General features: G+C 45.2%; 1 protein-coding gene across 2 annotated transcripts in view; it reads left to right on the top strand.

Annotated features, from left to right (window-relative positions):
- The window catches only part of LOC135050208 (interferon alpha/beta receptor 1-like), a 224,946-nt gene that overhangs the window by 135,566 nt on the left and 70,497 nt on the right, over positions 1 to 18,883 (top strand). For both annotated transcript variants that reach the window (XM_063956463.1, XM_063956464.1), the window contains 2 exons: positions 1,414 to 1,519; positions 9,514 to 9,692. In XM_063956463.1, coding sequence (XP_063812533.1) covers positions 1,414 to 1,519; positions 9,514 to 9,692 — 285 coding nt within the window. The remainder of the gene's footprint in view (positions 1 to 1,413; positions 1,520 to 9,513; positions 9,693 to 18,883) is intronic.

Here is an 18,883-nt window from a genome sequence, read left to right as displayed (position 1 = left end):
TAATGTCTGCCGAATCCTGCCGATGACCCCTACCGCCACCGAGCCAATGCCCGCTACTGCATCTGAGCCAATGCCCGCTGCCACCACCACTTACTACAAAGATTAAGAGTAATGTGAGCCTCTGTTGAAGGTTAGATGGCCGCCCAACGCCACCCCCGATGTGTATCACTGGTAAATAGGAATTGTAACCATTTTCCAGATCAGTGTCATAGATAGTCTTGTATACGTTTTTCTGTGACTTAAGGGCGTATGTATCAACACCTGGAGAGAGATAAAGTACCAACCAATCAGCTCAGAACTTACTTTTTTTTTTCAACCACAGCCTGCAACATGACAGTCAGAAGCTGATTGGTTGGTACTTTAACTCTCTATAATCTTTGATGCATATACGTAGTTACGTATACCACTTTCACACAGAGATTTTGACCCGAGAATTTGCCGGTACAAGCCGGATCAACTTGGATCCCCTCTCTGTGTGAAAGGGTCCACCTGGGTCAGAATTGCCAGGACTTTGACCCTGGTCGCTACCAGGATTATTACTGGGTCCGCCTCGGGCTGCCTGTGGTGTGTAAGGTGCAACCCAGGTTTTCTGACCCGGGTTGCCTTTCAAAGCTGCTGATTGGCTCACCATCTGCACTTCCCTCCCAGCGCACGCCATCCCCAGGGGTGATGGACGTACTCCGTCCCCAGGGGGTGATTGGATGAAGCGGAGCCCTTCTCTATGACGGCAGTCAACGAGATCCCAGCAGCAGCTCCTCCCGACCCGACAGCACTCACACTCCGATCTCCCAACGTGATGCTGCCGTGCCGACACTGGTGCAGACACAGGCTCTGTGTGAAAGGGGTCGACCCGGGAATAACCCAGGACCAAAGTGCTGTGTGAAGGGGGGTATGAGCTGTGACCCGGGTCCAAGTCTCGGCTTCTGTGTGAAAGCGGCATTGGAAATAGATGTTATGGTGCCGTGCAGTAATAGTGGATGTCCCGGTGGTTAGTTGCCGGTCGAATGTTGGTCCTTTCATAGGAACATGTCTGTGATTTTACCAGCAGCAGGAGACCCGTGACAGAGGTCCTTGTCCGGAAAGCTGTGATCATACATTTATTGTAGTGCTGATTCATTCTAGTAAAACCGTCTTCAGAACCCTAATAAGTGATGTCAGATTGTTCTACATTTCTGTAGAGCGGTAGATTACTGTATCTCCCCCCCACCCTCCATACCCATCTTTTTCTTGCTGCCCCTGTCTCTTCTTACTGCTGTTACTCCATACAAGTCTGTGTATAAAGTAAGTGCATGGAAATAATTCTACTGTAATTGAACCAATATTTCAATGTTTAGTATGTGAATTTATTGGAAATCATTCTGCGAATCACTGATCAGGGTCTGTTGTATATCATGTCTTCCTCTTGTTTTACAGGCTTGCCAAAGAATCTCAGGGTGGAGGCCATAAACAGTAGATACCTGTTGAAGTGGGACTGGGACTACGAACAGTATCCAAACGTGACCTTCTCAGTGGAACAACGGTAGGACTTCACAACTGTATGTTTTTGAAGATGTATTTGAATTGCGTTTTAAGTACCTTGTTATTAATCTTCAGCTTGTGCTGAAGAATATATACGTATACTGTATACGTCCAGTTGTAACCACTTTCCGAATGGTAACAGCGATACAAATTAATTAAGGAGATGAGAGCCCTGACGTTGTGGGGGGTAGAAAGTATGGAATGGAGGCAGCAGGAGAAAGGAGTCCCCCCAGCAGCACAGAGTATGTCAGGAGATGAGTGAGGCCAGGGCAGCATGTGATAGGGGCAGTGATATGATGTGAGGAGGGGAATGGAGGCAGCAGGAAGTCACAGCCTGACAGTTATATAGTGTGAGGAGCAGGGTCCCCAGCTGCGCAGAGTATATCAGTAGATGAGTCATGTGACAGTGAGGACAGGACTGCATGTGAAAGGGGCGGTGATATGATGTGAGGAGGGGGGAGCAGGATCACCAGCAGTACAGAGTATATCAGGAGATGAGTGATGTGTAAGGACGGACTGTACGTGACGGGAGCAGTGATATGATGTGAGAAGTGGAGTGAAGGCAGAAGTATACCACAGACTGAGTTGCAGTGGCTATAAAAAATATATTCTCACCCTTCGATGCTTTCCCATTATATTTTGTAAATCATGGGATCTTATTGGATATATTCAGGAAATCATAGTGATAAACACCACAAATACTATACTCTGGGATATTGAATTAGCAACTATTTATGTACAAGAGCGGAACTGCACTGCCGTTCCTGGAGCAAAGCTTGGGGGATGGCCCTGTGGTGTGCGGAGAGAATTGGGAGTAGAGCCCTTACTGTGGGGTCATTGTATATGGGCTGACCCACACACACATGATCAGAAGAGGTTCTCATTTTGCTGTTCCAAGAGCATGGCTTTGGTAGGGCTACCTGACACTGCTCATGTAACCACTCTCTGGGGCTTAATGTTTCACCTGCAGTTGATTAAGAACATCTTTCACTTTTTGTTTTTATTTAATTTGCAGAAGTGCTGTGTTTTATATTGATAGGTGGCAATTACCAAATACATTTTGATCCCATGATGTAAGAAAATAAAATGTGAAAAAGTCATGAGTGAATACTCTGTGTAAAGGGGGGAGACGGATTTTCCAGCAGTGGAGAGCAGTGACACAAGGCTCTTGCCAGAACAGTTCAGGAATACATTTTAATATATTTTCTCATACGTCCTAGCGGATGCTGGGGACGACATCAAGACCATGGGGTATAGACTGGATCCGCAGGAGACATGGGCACTCTAAAGACTCTTCATTGGGTGTGAACTGGCTCCTCCCTCTATGCCCCTCATCCAGACCTCAGTTTTAGAAATGTGCCCAGGTCGACTTGATGCACTCCAGGGGAGCTCTACTGAGTTTCTCTGAAAAGACTTATGTTAGGTTTTTTATTTTCAGGGAGATCTGCTGGCAGCAGACTTCCTGCTTCGTGGGACTGAGGGGGCAGAAGTAGGAACCAACTTCCTAAAGAGTCTGAAAAAAAGACATTTGTTTCCCCCAGCACCCTGAATGATAACCGTAACCAGATATAAATTCCACATGATAATAGAATTCAGAGATCTTCGTTACACATATTTGCGCAAATGTCTGAATAAGCCCCAAAGCCGCATCAAGGCGTCTCTGTATATTTGGGGTCCCTAGCGCTATATCTAGATGCAGGGTGTGGCACCCCAAAACACCAGCATAAGCCAGAAAGCCCAGCGTAGCATACCAGTGAAAAAACTATAGTGTTAATAAATTAGTATTTAGGAAGCCGAAGCTATAGAGAAAGTGATACAAAAATGAAATGCAATTAAAATAGAGAAATAGTGTTAAAAAATTAATAAGTGAAAAGTGTTAATAGAATGTAAAGGTATGCCACACTAATGCTGGCTTATGCTGGTGTTTTGGGGTGCCACACCCTGCACCTAGATATAGCGCTAGGGACCCCAAATATACAGAGACGCCTTGATGCGGCTTTGGGGCTTCTTCACACATTTGCGCAAATATGTGTAACGAAGATCTCTGAATTCTATTATTATGTGGAATTTATATCTGGTTACGGTTATCATTCAGGGTGCTGGGGGAAACAAATGTCTTTTTTTCTTGCTTAGAAATACCCCTCCCTTTCGAGCACCTGAATGATATCACTAAGCTAATTGAGCATCTACCAATATATATTTTCCTAAAGAGTCTCATGGCTCTGCTTCTGGCTGACAGGACACCATTAGCTCCTGAAGTGAACTGAATGCTAGCCGTGCCTAGATGCTCACTCCCACAGCACGCCGTCACCCCCCTCACAGAGCCAGAAGTCAGAAGACAGGTGAGTGTTAGAAGACAGATCTTCAATCAAGAAAGTGACTGCTAAAGATGCCACGCGGCTGGCGGGAGCGCATCGCGCCATGTTGCCCACACATACACAGGCACTGCGGGGGGGGGGGGGGGGGCGCCCTGGGCAGCATGAAACCTATGGAAACTGGCACATATATGGGGCATAAGTTGCTGAGGCACAGTCCTACCCTCACCAGTATAAAAAATTACCTCATAAAAGAAACACCTCATTGAAGAGTGGAGCTTCCTCCTCAGTCAGCCAGCACACTGCTCAGCGCCATTTACTCTCTCTCTCCTCAGGCTGCAGAGACAACGCTGGTCCTCCTCCACTACTGAACAAGTATCAGGGTGCAAAACAGGGGGGGCCACAGTGAATTTGGTGCTATATAATTGTGTGATTAACATTATAAAAGCGCTGAATGGCAGTGGGCATTTTGTGTTCACAGACATTGTGTTACTGGCGCTGGGTTGTGAACTGGCAAATCCCATCTGTGACAGATTTTACTGTGGGTCTGTCCCCTATAAATCCCGGAGTGTCTGTGGTGTGGTTCTGCACGTGTGTGACATGTCTGTGGCAGGGAACTCTGTGGAGACATGTTAGGGACACAGAGGTGTAATATGACACCAAGAGCCTGACTGGGTGAAAGGTTACATGATAGTGTGAATCATATCAGTAAGAGGTTGGACTGAATCTCATACAGAAAATTAAAATAATCTGTTGAAGATGTGATTTTTAATAGTTCTGCCTTTCATCCACAGGGACCTTTCTGGGTCACATACAGATTTGCACAAGTAGTACAAACTGATACCGACACGGACTCTGATTCCTGTGTCGGCACTAGTGATTCCAGGGGAATAGGTCCTAAGTTAGCAAAAAAGCATTCAAAACATGTTTTAGCTATAAAGGAGGTGTTAGAAGTTACGAAGCCCCCTCTTTTACCACAAGGAGAGGGTTTACTTTAGTAAAGAAGTAATGTCATTTTCCCTCCACCTCAGGTCTGATTTAACCTGAAAAGAAATTTCAGATTCCCAAAAGGAATTCAGGCAGCTTACCTTTTTCCAAAAAAGGTGGGAGTCACCCCGCATTTTAGACAGGGCCCTGTCATAAAAGAGAAAAGGTGTTTCTCCCTGCGTCTGGAATGGCTTCACTTTAGGAGCCGACAGACCGCAAGTGAGTGAGGTGATTTATTGATGTCTGTGAGTGGGTGAGTAGTGCTATTGAAAAGTGATCAGAAAACTTGTCATTAGACATTGATACAATAGATGGAGACGAGATACTCCTAGCGTTAGGTCATATCAAAGACGCTGCTGCGTACGTACTAGAATCCATGAAATATATTGGTTTCTTGGGATCAAGAACCGCTACCATGGCAGTATCGGCTTGGAGGGCGTTGTGGATTCGCCAGTGGAATGCTGATGTAGATTCCAAAATAAAATATCACTCTCACATACAGTCCTTTCGGCCCAACAAATACAAAAAGCCAAAGGTCTCCCCTTTTTTTGCAGGTAGGGGAAGGGGAAAAGGAAAGAAATCCGCAGCATCTCCCGGATCGCAGGAGCAGAAGTCTACCCCTGCTTCTGCCAAATCTGCAGCATAACGCTGGGGCTCCCTTGCGGGAGTCCGCTCGGGTGGGAGCACGTCTGAAACTTTTCAGCCAAATCTGGATTCAATCTGGCCTGGACCAATGGGTCTTATAAATAGTGTCCCATGGGTACAAACTAAAGTTTCAAGACGTCCCCCCATGCCGATTTTTCAAATCGACCTTGCCAGCTTCTCTTCCGGGAAGAAAGGCAGTAACAATGGCAGTTCAAAAATTATGTCAGGATCAGGTCATTGTCCTGGTACCCTTGGCACAGTAAGGAGAAGGTTTTTTTATTCAAACCTCTTCGTAGTTCCGAAGCCGGACGGCTCGGTCAGCCTGCTTTTAAACCTGAAAATCTGAATCTCTACCTGAAAAGGTTCAAATCACTACACTCATGGAATCCCTGAGTGTAGTGATTTCCAGTCTGGAAGAGGGGGACTTCATGGTGTCAGTAGACATAAAAGATGCTTACTTGCATGTTCCCATTTATCCTCCTCACCAAGATTATCTGAGATTCGCAGTACAGGATTGCCATTACCAGTTTCAGACGTTGCCGTTCGGACTCTCCACGGCACCGAGGGTATTCACCAAGGTGATGGCGGAGATGATGGTCCTCCTTCGTTAAAAAGGAGTCAATATAATTCCTTATCTGGACAATCTCCTGATAAAAGCGAGATCCAGGGAACAGTTGGTGCAGAACATCGCACTCTCCCTGTCAATACTCCAACAACACGGTTGGATCATGAATTTTCCAAAGTCACAGTTTGAACCGACGACAAGATTGTCCTTTTTAGGGATGATTCTGGAGACAGAAGTACAGAGAGTATTTCTTCCAGTGGAAAAGGCTCTGGAAATCCAGAGAATGGTCAAACAAATATTGAAACCAACAAGCGTGTTGATCCATCAATGTATTCGGTTGTTGGGGAAAATGGTAGCGGCCTACGAGGCCATACAGTTTGGCCGATTTCATGCCAGAGTATTCCAGTGGGACCTGTTGGACAAGTGGTCCGGATGCCACCTACACATACACCTGAAAATAATCCTGTCCCCCAAAGCCAGGATTTCGCTCCTGTGGTGGCTACACAGTTCTCACCTACTAGAGGGACGCAGGTTTGGGATTCACGACTGGGTCCTAATAACCACGGATGCAAGTCTCCGAGGCAGACACGATCTCCATCCAGGAGAGTGGGGCCTCCACCAAGAAGTCTTTGCAGAGGTGACGAGTCTTTGAGGAGTTCCTCAAGTAGACATGATGGCATCTCGTCTAAACAAGAAGCTTCAGAGATATTGTTCCAGGTCGAGAGACCCTCAAGCAATGGCCAAAAGTTCTCAAAATAATAATAAGAACAAGAGGTTGAGCAATCTTCATTGCCCCAGACTGGCCAAGGAGGGCTTGGTATCCAGATCTTCAGGAGTTGCTCATAGAAGATCCTCGGCCTCTTCCTACTCGAGAGGACCTACTACAGCAGGGGCCGTGTGTGTATCAAGACTTACCGTGGCTACGTTTGATGGCATGGCTGTTGAGCGTCGGATCCTAGCCCGAAAGGGTATTCCCAAGGAAGTCATCCCCACTCTTATTCAGGCCAGGAAAGGAGTAACGTCTAAACATTACCACCGTATTTGGAGAAAATATGTGTCTTGGTGTGAATCCAAGAAGGCTCCTACGGAAGAGTTTGAGTTGGGACGTTTTCTCCATTTTCTGCAGGCTGGTGTGGATGCGGGCCTTAGATTGGGGTCAATCAAGGTCCAGATTTCGGCCTTATAAGTTTTCTTTCAAACACAATTGGCCTACTTTCCAGAAGTTCAGACGTTCGTGAAAGGGGTTCTGCACATCCAGCCTCCATTTGTGCCTCCAGTGGCACCATGGGACCTTAATGTGGTGTTGCAGTTCCTTTAATCGGGTTGGTTTGAGCCTCTACAAGAAATAGAGTTGAAGTTTCTCACTTGGAAAGTGGTGATGCTTTTGGCGTTGGCATCCGCAAGGCTCTTGTCCCACAAGAGCCCTTACCTGATCTTCCATGAAGATAGGGCAGAGTTGAGAACTCGTCAACATTTGCTTCCAAAGGTGGTTTCCTCTTTCCACATAAACCAACCTATTGTGGTGCCAGTTGCTACTGACACGTTCGCTGAGTCAAAGGCTCTAGATGTGGTTAGAGCTTTGAAGATTTATGTCGCTAGAACAGCTCGAATACGGAAAACAGAGGTTTTGTTTGTCCTGTATGCTCCCAACAAGATTGGGTATTCTGCTTCCAAGCAGACTATTGCGCGCTGGATCAGAGGTACGATTCAGCAAGCTCATTCTACGGCTGGATTGCCGTTACCGATGTCGGTGAAGGCCCATTCTACTAGGAAGGTGGGCTCCTCCTGGGCGGCTGCCCGGGGGGTCTCGGCATTACAACTTTGCAGAGCAGCTACTTGGTCAGGGTCAAACACATTTGCAAAATTCTACAAGTTTGACACCTTGGCCGATGAGGACCTAAAGTTTGATCAATCGGTGCTGCAGGGTCATCCGCACTCTCCCGCCTGTACTGGAGCTTTGGTATAGACCCCGTGGTCTTGATGTCGTCCCCAGCATCCTCTAGGACGTATGAGAAAATAGGATTTTAATAGCCTACCGGTAAATCCTTTTCTCCTAGTCCGTAGAGGATGCTGGGCACCCGTCCCAGTGCGTACTTTACCTGCAGTTTAGTTATTACAGTTACACAAGTTGTGTTATCTTGGTTTCAGCATGCTGCAATTAGTTCATGCCTGTTGGCGTGTGTTATGTTGAATGCCATGTGTGCGGCATGGTTGAGGGTGTGAGTTGGTAGATATCTCACCACTAGTTAAGTAATTCCTTTCCTCGAAATGTCAGTCTCCCTGGGCACAGTTCCTACAACTGAGGTCTGGAGGAGGGACATCGAGGGAGGAGCCAGTTCACACCCAATGAAGAGTACTTAGAGTGCCCATGTCTCCTGCGGATCCCGTCTATAGCCCATGGTCTTGATGTCGTCCCCAGCATCCTCTACGGACTAGGAGAAAAGGATTTACCGGTAGGTTATCAAAATCCTATTATTATTATCATTGTTATTTTTTGTTTGTTTTTTTTGCCACCAATCATAATTTTTATAAGTGTTTTTAAATAAAAAAATGTATGGTTCTAAATATAACGCCCAGCTTAGATAACAATACACTAGTGATTATACAAGGATTTTTTATCAATAAATTGGTGCAATCCTAGAATGAATCTATTTACATGTGTCCCCCTATTTCTGCTATTCATTGTAATACGTAGGGCCGGACTGGCACGCAGTGCTGATGATCATGGAGTTAAGCGTTCTATCTGCCACTGCTCTTGCAGCGATCCCTAAAAGCTCATACGTGGTGGCATGCTTCCCACGGAGCGTACACAGATAGGCGCAGTTGCGATTAAGACGCCTGGTATCAGAAACGTATTGGTCCTGTGTTGGGTGGTGACTGGAAGGCGGCCATTCAGAGACGGCCTGGTTTATGGGCCTGTTGTGGGCGTGTCGCTGCACTGGTTGTGAACTCGGACATGTAATTGGTCACATTGGAAGCCATACGCTGGCGGAGAATTGGCACCTAGTATGGGACTGCTGCCAGTTGTGATGTTGCAGCTGACGGTTGCTTGATTTTTAAAAAACATTTTTATTCAAACTCTTTTTATTTTTATTGGAGTACTCCCAGCCGGTCAGAATAGAATGAGGAACGCTTCAAATGTATTTGATCAGCAGGTTTCTGTTTAATACATACAAAGCTGATTGTCTATTCATATCAGTTCCGGGTCCTCTCTCTAAACTCCCTGGCTCCGGGCTCGTGGTCATCTCCGCAGTCTACCGTCACCCCATGTACGCGTGGAAGTAAAAAGGCGCAGAGATAAGGTCCTCTTCAGTCTGCCATGGTGTAAATGCAGTTGAGGGGATAATTACAGACCATAGAGAAAATAATATTTTGTTGCCGTGAGTTAATAGTAACAAATGAATGAACTAGCGCGTCTCTTACGTATGTAAATAAAAGGAATGTGGATGAGGTGCTAACGATATTTTTGTTTTTATATTAAAGTAATCTTTTCAACACAGAATGGAAAAAAATTGCCACATGTGGAAATATCACCGTCCCGTTGTGTGACCTATCAAACGAAGTATATTTTATTTACACATACAGTTTGCGCACATCTATGTACGACAGCCAGAGAGATAAATACAACTTCAGCCTTGTGACGTTTCATCCAGAAACAGATGGTAAGCTGCTGTAATTATTATAATTATACATCCATATGCAGGCACTGAGATGTCTATACCTATTTATTTATTACCAGTTATTTATATAGCGCACACATATTCCGCAGCGCTTTACAGAGAATATTTGCCCATTCACATCAGTCCCTGCCCCAGTGGAGTTTACAGTCTATATTCCCTATCACATGTACACACACATTCACTAGGGTTAATTTTGTTGGGAGCCAATTAACCTACCAGTATATTTTTGTGTGGGAGGAAACCGAAGTACCCGGAGGAAACCCACGCAAGTACGGGGAGAATATACAAACTCCACACAGTTAGGGCCATGGTAGGAATCGGACCCATGACCTCAGTGCTGGGAGGCAGTAATGCTGACCATTACACCATCCGTGCTGCCCTAGTGAAGGTCAGAAGTTTGAAGGTGACAATGCTAAATTCCTTGTCGTATAAACAACCCTTATGAAGCTAAGAACACTGTACGCTGTTTATTTAAGAAATACCGTAATGATACGCTATTTGCGTAACGATCGCTCAGCCGTAGGCGAGACGCTCAAGCGTCACGTTCGCTCACGGCCCAGTGATCACAGGACACGTTATTGGTTATGTCTAGGGGAAAGATTCGCTGTAACGTAGCGTACGCTAGAGACCACGAGGAGGTCACCAGCGATGCAGACGCTCACAACACTATACCTTTATGTTAAACCTTATACCGATGAAATACACTGAATACCTTAATGTGAGTACAGGGTGTAAGTGCAACCTTGTGGAACCTGACTATCTACAAAGCTGCATGAGCGTCACCGACGCTCAAATGAACACTTATCACTATAGGAAATACACAGATACTGGTTTAGGTTTCCAAGGCCTATTAACTGTATTATGTCTAATATACTTGTAAAAGGGGATAACAGTACATATGATACACTACAATATAACAGAGACTTCCTAACCACAGAACTAAACAATAAATACAAAAAGACAATACTACACTGACCTAAATGCAATACGATACAATACTATAATACTATAAGGTATTTAAGAGAAAAAAGAGGAGAGAGGGAGATAGAGAGAGAGAGAGAGAGAGATTGGCTCGCAGAAAGACAATGATTATGGAGAGAACTTACGCACAAAGGGTATGATCGCCAGCGCCTCGATATCCAGCTCCCGATTATCAGCAGATAACCGTTGATGAGAGAGTGAGAGCTGGATGTGGTCGGCCTGCCTATTTATGCTCCACACACAATGCAATCTCCTGGTCCTACAATCCCATTGTCCATTGGCCGAAGGAATTCGGCCCTGCATCATAACAAAAGGTCATAGGGTGATTCATACAGGTGGGCTGTGACGATTTCCAACAGCTCAGGTGGGTGGGAAACTGGGTTTCCCGCCGCATACCTGAGTATGTGCAAATCATAGAAATGGACATAAACTTCTTATGTCCATAACTATTCGCACGAGCGATTAATACGCTCCAAACCAACACCGGAATATTGCTAATCAAATACTCTTCCGATGGGTACCAAACACTGCTGTATGATTCCTGTTAAACCCTTCGTACGATGCAAAGAGGGATTCCTCAGCTCTGGGACATTATACTTTAACCAAACTTACAGAAACTATCAAAGGGATCATGATCTATAAACTACATTAATTGTGAACATTTGTAACTAATGAGTCGCACGCTACGATCACATAAACTCTACCGTAAATGCGCATACTGCGCGTGCGAGTGCACGCTATTGCGGGTATGCGCTTCCACGGGAGAGCGTACGCATGCGCAGCACGGACCAGTGTGCGGTGCAAATATGGCAACGTGCATTGAGACATTTTTCTGACTTTGACAGTCCACCCTTTGGCAGTCAATAATAACTGCCACAAAATATTTAAGGAGAAAAATGTAAGTCAGGGGTTAATTGATTTCCATGGTGGGGAAAGGAAGAAGAATGGAGTAGGTGTGAAGAGGGTATGACCTAGTGAGAAATTAGAAGCATGTGTGTATGAGTCCATGTTTGGAGGGTCATGTATCATCGTGCCGTACGTGTGGTAAATCAAGCTTCGAGGTATTGCGAAGTATACATTTGAATTCCTTCTTATCCTGTGGTACAGGTCTGTGGATGGGCTGTCAAACTTTACCGAGCTCATTTCGGCTTTCAGTTGTAACAAAATGGGGATGCACATTTTAGTTGATGATACATGAATGGGGGAGGTATGTGGTTGCTGATATCTGTGCCTGTATTCCCTATCGTCTATGTGTGTCGTTACCTGAGGGTTGTAGAGATGAAGATAAAGAACACTTACGAAAAATGCAATAATATTCTATGTCAGGGAAATGTACATTCGTCGATTGAGGTCTTGATTGGTGTCAGTTGATTGGAGTCTTCTTCTTTGTGCTTTTGCTCATAAATCGTGAGTAAAGCATACAACGTCCATGGATTTACAAAAAATGTTGGGCTATCGTGATTTTAAGGTTCCTAGGGAAACTGGGGTACCCATGGCATTGTCCATCAAAATCTTGTTTATCAGGTCGTCTGCTCTTCTTCTTTCCATCTTTCCGTTGTCGGCCCCTTGGCTCATCAAATCCTTCGTCTACGTGGGTCTTTGTACCTCGGAGGAAAACATAGAAATGGGTGAAAGACGGACCGTATACTCATTACATCATTACGTCATGGTTTCTAGCATTGGGTCATAAATCAAATCCAGGTTAATTACAGTTTCCTCACTCCTCAAGCTCATCACTTTTGTACTTTGTTTGCACCTTATTAAAGCCTGCCCGCATCTAAATATCAATCCAAACGATATAACGACACCCAAAATACATAGGAGAAACTTTCCAACATCCATTATGACTCCTTGAGCCCAGTCTCCTAAACCGGAGAACCAATTTCGCGGGTTCAACCATGACACCCAACCAGTCAGCTCATTACCTACAGCAGCAAGGGTGAGATTGTGTTTTCGACGAAATTCCCACTTTAATTGCAGAATATCGTCCATCTTTTGGTCTATGACCTCTATCGGATCCTCGGTGCTATTTGTGATATACGTGCAACACTTTATGCCGTACTGTGTTGCCAATGTAACACAATATCCGCCTGTTACTGCTGTAAGATAATTAAGAACCATCCTATGCTGAACTAGTTCTGTTTTGTAAGCTTGAAGTTCTCTTCCAGTGTATCTAAACGTGTCATCATACATTTCAGTGATATTATCTAACAAATTGGCGAGTGCGGAAATGTATCTATAATTCATCACACCTCGAGCGGTGCGAGTGAAATCTAACGCTACCAGAACCTGAATCCCGGTGGATTCATGGATAAGATCAGAGGCCGGATGCTCTAACCTTTCTGACAGTTGTCTTTTAACAAGGTGCTCGTAGTGAGTGTGAGTATAAGGAGTTTGGGCACCACGGTGTATGTCCTTCATTTTGTCATGTGTAACAGTCATTACTTCAGGCAATACTTTTCCAATATAACACAATCCTTCAGAGTTTGGGGCAAGCCACTTGTACGCCTTTCTCCCACATATGAAATATGCATCATCGGGGAGAACATAGGGGACGGAGAAGGACATGACCATGTTACAAACCTTCCAGGTGAAATCTCCTGACCCTAATTCTTCCATCTGCCTAATGCACGTATCGGTTTGTACGATATGTGCACAGTATCCTGGTGATACCTCTCCAACTTTAGTAATCCTATTTCCTAAGGTATATCGATACCGGAAAGATTTTCCTCTACTGGCTATGTGGCGTACGAGCTCTGTATCTGTAGGCATTCTATCTGCTCTGTGTGAAAAGGTCATGGTAAGGTTGCTTCATGACACTTCCCAATTTCCCGGTTTTCTGGGATTGGAGATGTTAAAACATATGAGGGACCTATCCACATGGTATTGGTGGAGCTTCAAACTAGGAGGGCTGGAGATGTTAAACCTCCGGTCCACCGGTCTCCCACCACTTAGCTCAAGTACCTCCCCTAACGTTAAAGGAAATGGTACTAGCCCTGATTTACTGTGACCCTGAGGTACTTGAGAGCATACCCAACAATCTGTTTGGTTTAACACGTTACCCACTAAGGTGTGATAGTCACTCAATGGATGCCGGTCTATATGGATATTAAAACTAGATTGGCATTTCTTTATGCATCCATCTTCAACCAGATTATCACAGAGCCTACAGATACAATTTTCCTCAGCTAACAATCCATCACAATTTCTTCTATCGGATCGTTTTCTGATACTCGCCTTTGTTTGTTGGCTTGGTTGATCTTGGAAAACTACGCCTCCATCATCATAATCGGAACCCATTCCAGAACCTCTTTCGACCTCTATGGTACTCTCGCCGGAACAGACTGCTCTGGTCAACATCATGGTTAACATCAAAATCCGGATCACAGTCTCTTGGGGCAAGTCCATCTTTGAGGAGGAAATAGAGAAGAATGAGAAGGGGGAAAAAGAAATTTTAAAGGAGAGGGGATGGGAAGTGGAGAAAACAATAAAAGGGAGAGGGGAGTCGACAGCTGCTTTCGGTCTTCAAGGCTCAGGTGCCGCCTCAGTCCTCCTGGAACAGACACTCTAGTGATACAACCTCTACCGTCTGTTCCTTATCACGGGACTTCTCTGGATCAGCAACCTTCTTGCAGTGGGATGAATGGACCCAAGTCTCTCTCTCAGCAACCTTCAATGCTGTGGTGCTAGTCAATAAGACCTGGTATGGTCCTTCCCATCTATCAATAAGACAACCTGAGCGTAGAAAATTTCGTATCATTACATAATCCCCAGGTTCAATGTCATGACAATTACTATCTGGTAAATCAGGAATCACCAACTTCAGATTATCATTTTGATTCCTCAACTGCTTACTCATATTAATTAAGTACTTTACAGTTACTTAATTGTTACATTTCAAATCATCCTGAGGGTTAATTATGACATGCGGTTGTCGACCAAACAGAATTTCAAAAGGAGACAGATTAAGAGGGGACCTGGGAGTGGTTCTGATACTATACAAAACAATGGGTAAAGCTTCTGGCCACGTCAATCCTGTCTCTGCCATTACTTTACTCAATTTATTTTTAATAGTGCTGTTCACTCTTTCGACCTTCGCACTCGCCTGTGGACGGTACGGAGTGTGCAGCTTACTATCAATTCCCATCAACTTACACATTCCTTGAAAGACATCACCTGTAAAATGGGTACCCCTATCACTTTCAATGATTCTAGGGATACCATATCTACATACAAATTCCTGCACAATTTTCTTAGCTGTAAACATAGCGGTATTTGTAGCTGTTGGAAAAGCTTCGACCCAATTCGAGAAAACATCTATACAAACAAGTACATATTTCAAATTTCTACATGGGGGTAATTGAATGAAGTCAATTTGTATTACTTGGAAAGGGCCGCCGGCAGGTGGGATATGGGAGGGTTCTGTAGGTATTGCCTTTCCAATATTCTTTCTCAGACAGGTAAGGCATGACATTGCTCTTTTACTAGCATGAGAGGAGAATCCTGGGGCGCACCAGTATGCTCTTACCAATTTGCACATCCCCTCCTTGCCTAGATGAGTCAGCCCGTGAGCTGCTTCAGCCAGACACGGAAGGTATGCCCTGGGGGCCACTGGTTTACCATGTCCATCCGTCCAGAGCCCTGAGGACTCCTGGCCATATCCCTTTGCCTTCCAGACTGCCTTCTCCTGAGTGGAACACAAATTCTGCATTTCACACAACTTTTGTGTGTTGATGGTATTAAATACCATCAGTTGTGTGGTGTCTGTCCGTATGGGGGTAGCAGCTGCAAGCTTTGCAGCTTCGTCTGCTCGGCTGTTACCAAGGGATACTGGGTCTTGACTATATGTATGTGCTTTACATTTGATAACAGCCACTCTGTCGGGTTCCTGTATCGCTGTTAGAAGCCTTTTTATGTGAGCTGCATGCGCTATCGGTGTACCAGCTGCCGTCATGAAATTTCTGAGACGCCATAGCGCTCCGAAATCATGGACTACCCCGAACGCGTATCTAGAATCGGTGTAGATATTGGCAGACTTACCCTTAGCCAATTCACATGCTCTGGTTAGGGCGACCAGTTCAGCAACCTGGGCTGAGTGAGGTGGGCCTAGCGGTTCCGCTTCTATGGTGTCTTGGTCATCTACGACTGCGTATCCAGTACACAAGTCTCCCGAGTCTGACTGTCTGTGACAACTACCGTCCGTGTAGAACGTGAGTTCTGCATCTTCTAGTGGATTGTCACTGATGTCAGGCCTTGCGGAAAAATTTTGGGTCAAATATTCCATACAATCATGTGTATCTTCCTTTGCATTAAATCCTCCTTCCCCATCACTCTCACCTCCCACCCTTTGTGCCTGTCCAGGCACACCTGGGAGAAATGTTGCAGGGTTTAATGCGCTGCATCTCCTTATGGTGATGTTTACTGGGGCCATTAATGCCAATTCCCATCTCGTAAACCTTGCTGATGAGACATGTCTGGTTTGGGCAGAATTCAATAAGGCCGATACCGCATGTGGTGTATGGATTGTGAGGTTGTGGCCTAGCACGACATCTTCGCTTTTCGTCACTAGCAATGCTATCGCTGCAACGCTACGCAAGCATGTGGGGAGGGATCGCGCTACCGTGTCTAGCTGAGCGCTGTAGTATGCAATTGGCCTGCTGGCATCACCGTGTTTTTGTGTTAGTACACCTGCTGCGCACCCAGCACTTTCTGTTCCGTATAGTTCAAAGGGTTTCCCATAGTCTGGCATACCTAATGCTGGTGCCTGCGTTAGGCACTGTTTGAGTCTCTCAAATGCTGTTTCGGATTCGTCTGTATGCGAAATCCGATCAGGTTTGTTTGAGGAGACCATTTCCTGCAAAGGTAGTGCTAATATGGAAAACCCTGGGATCCAATTACGGCAATACCCACACATTCCTAAAAACGTCCTGATCTGTTGCTGGGTTTGTGGCAGTGTCATGTCTCTAATGGCTTGGATTCTATCAGCGGTCAGGTGTCTCAGTCCTTGTGTTAGACAGTGTCCCAAGTATTTTACCTTAGCTTGGCATAATTGCAACTTGTCTTTGGAGACCTTGTGACCTGTGTCTGAAAGATGAAACAGGAGCTGTTTCGTATCCTTCAGGGATGCCTCCAATGAATCAGAACACAGCAGTAGATCATCCACGTACTGTATCAACACTGATCCACTTTCCGGTTGGAAAGACTGTAAACAATCATGCAAAGCCTGAGAAAATATACTTGGACTATCTATGAAACCTTGGGGTAACCGAGTCCACGTATATTGGACTCCTCTGTATGTGAATGCAAACAAATATTGGCTGTCAGGGTGCAGAGGTACCGAGAAGAAAGCGGAGCAGAGGTCAATAACAGTGAAAAATTTGGCAGTGGGAGGAATTTGCATTAGGATGACAGCTGGATTAGGCACTACGGGGAACTGACTCTCTACTATTTTGTTAATCCCCCTTAGATCCTGCACTAGCCTGTAACCCCTCCCCCCACTCTTTTTAACAGGGAAGATGGGACTATTTGCTGTGCTGGACGTTCTTACTAGAATGCCCTGTTGTAGCAAGCGCTCTATTACCGGGAAAACTCCTAACTCCACCTCTGGCTTCAGAGGATACTGTGGGATTTTTGGAGCTATCCTACCATCTTTTACTTGTACAACTACTGGAGCTACATTTGCCATTAATCCAGTGTCCTGTCCATCTTTTGTCCAAAGCGACTCTGGTATCTGAGATGTCATCTCTTCTACTTGGGATGGATTCCTATTTGTCATAATGGAATGTGACATTAATTTTGATGGGGAGTCTAACATGTCTCGTACTTCCTGAGCGTGATTCTCAGGGATGTCCAAGAATACACCTTCAGGAGTACAATAAATGACGCAACCCATTTTACATAGTAAGTCTCTTCCCAGGAGATTGGTCGGTGCCGATGCAGCCAGCAAAAAGGAATGCTTGGTATGCAAAGGCCCTATTGTAATCTCGGCTGGTTTGCTAACAGGGTAGTGCTGGACTACTCCTGTTACTCCTATGGCTGGAACTGTCCTACCAGTGGTTCTCATGCCCACTGTCGAATTGATCACTGACTTGGCCGCCCCTGTGTCTACAAGAAAGTTTAAAGTTTTACCGGCTACATTGATTGCAATCTCTGGTTCGCTTCCAAGACTGGCAATCAATTTAACTGGTTGCAGATTACAGGTATGGCCACACCCCTATTGGGTATGCTGACCTCCCTGAATCCCGCTGGCAGCAACTACTTGTGAGGGAGTTAGCTGGGAACTACCAGAGGCATGCCAATCTCTGTTTGGGGGATATCTTTTTGTTTCCCCTGTATGTGGCTCAAAACTCCGCCTCTGTGGACCCTGCTCCCAATGTCGTGTGTGGTGTTGTTGTCTAGGGGGTTGTAAAGATCTTTGTACATTTCTTACTCTACAGTCTCGTGCAAAATGTCCCGGTCTGTTACAAGAAAAACATGTTATTACACTTGCCTTACCCACAGGATTCGGTGGTACATACGCAGGCTGCCTTGTGGTCAGCGCTTGTATACTTACGGACATCAACTTATCACTTTGCGACTCCCTGTGCCTAGTGATATTTCTGTCGTGATCAATAGCAGCCTCTCTCAAGGTGGACACTGACAGACCTCGCCAACATGGCTGCGTGGTCTGTACCCTAGCTTTTAATGTTTCTTTCAAACCATCCATCAGTACAGATACTGCTACTTCTCGATGGTTTGGGTTGGTCTTAATGTCTTCTATACCAGTGTACTTTGCCATTTCTAATAGTGCCCGGTGAAAATATTCTATTGCCGTTTCGGACTCCTTTTGCTTAATGGAAAATATTTTATTCCATTTAACAACGGCTGGGAAATACTCTTTTAGCTGTAAATTTATCCTTTTTACATTATCCTTGTTGTACACGTCTGTAAGCGGTACATCTTTATCCAATGCACAATCAGCTAAAAACTGAGTTGCATCAACATTGGAAGGTAAACAAGCTCTTAGCAGTATCTGCCAATCCTTGTTGTTGGGTTCTACCGTGTTACCTAAATCCCTGATGTATTTTTGGCTAGCAACTAAATCCTTCCTGGGGTCAGGAAATTCGGACACTATTGTTCTTAATTCCATTCTGGAAAATGGAGTGTACATGGCAATGTTCCTTATGGGAGTGGCTCCAGACACATCTGTTTTT

Source organism: Pseudophryne corroboree, chromosome 2, assembly GCF_028390025.1.
Source record: "Pseudophryne corroboree isolate aPseCor3 chromosome 2, aPseCor3.hap2, whole genome shotgun sequence".
NCBI classification, from domain to species: domain Eukaryota; kingdom Metazoa; phylum Chordata; class Amphibia; order Anura; family Myobatrachidae; genus Pseudophryne; species Pseudophryne corroboree.
This window is presented reverse-complemented; position numbering and strand designations above follow the sequence as displayed.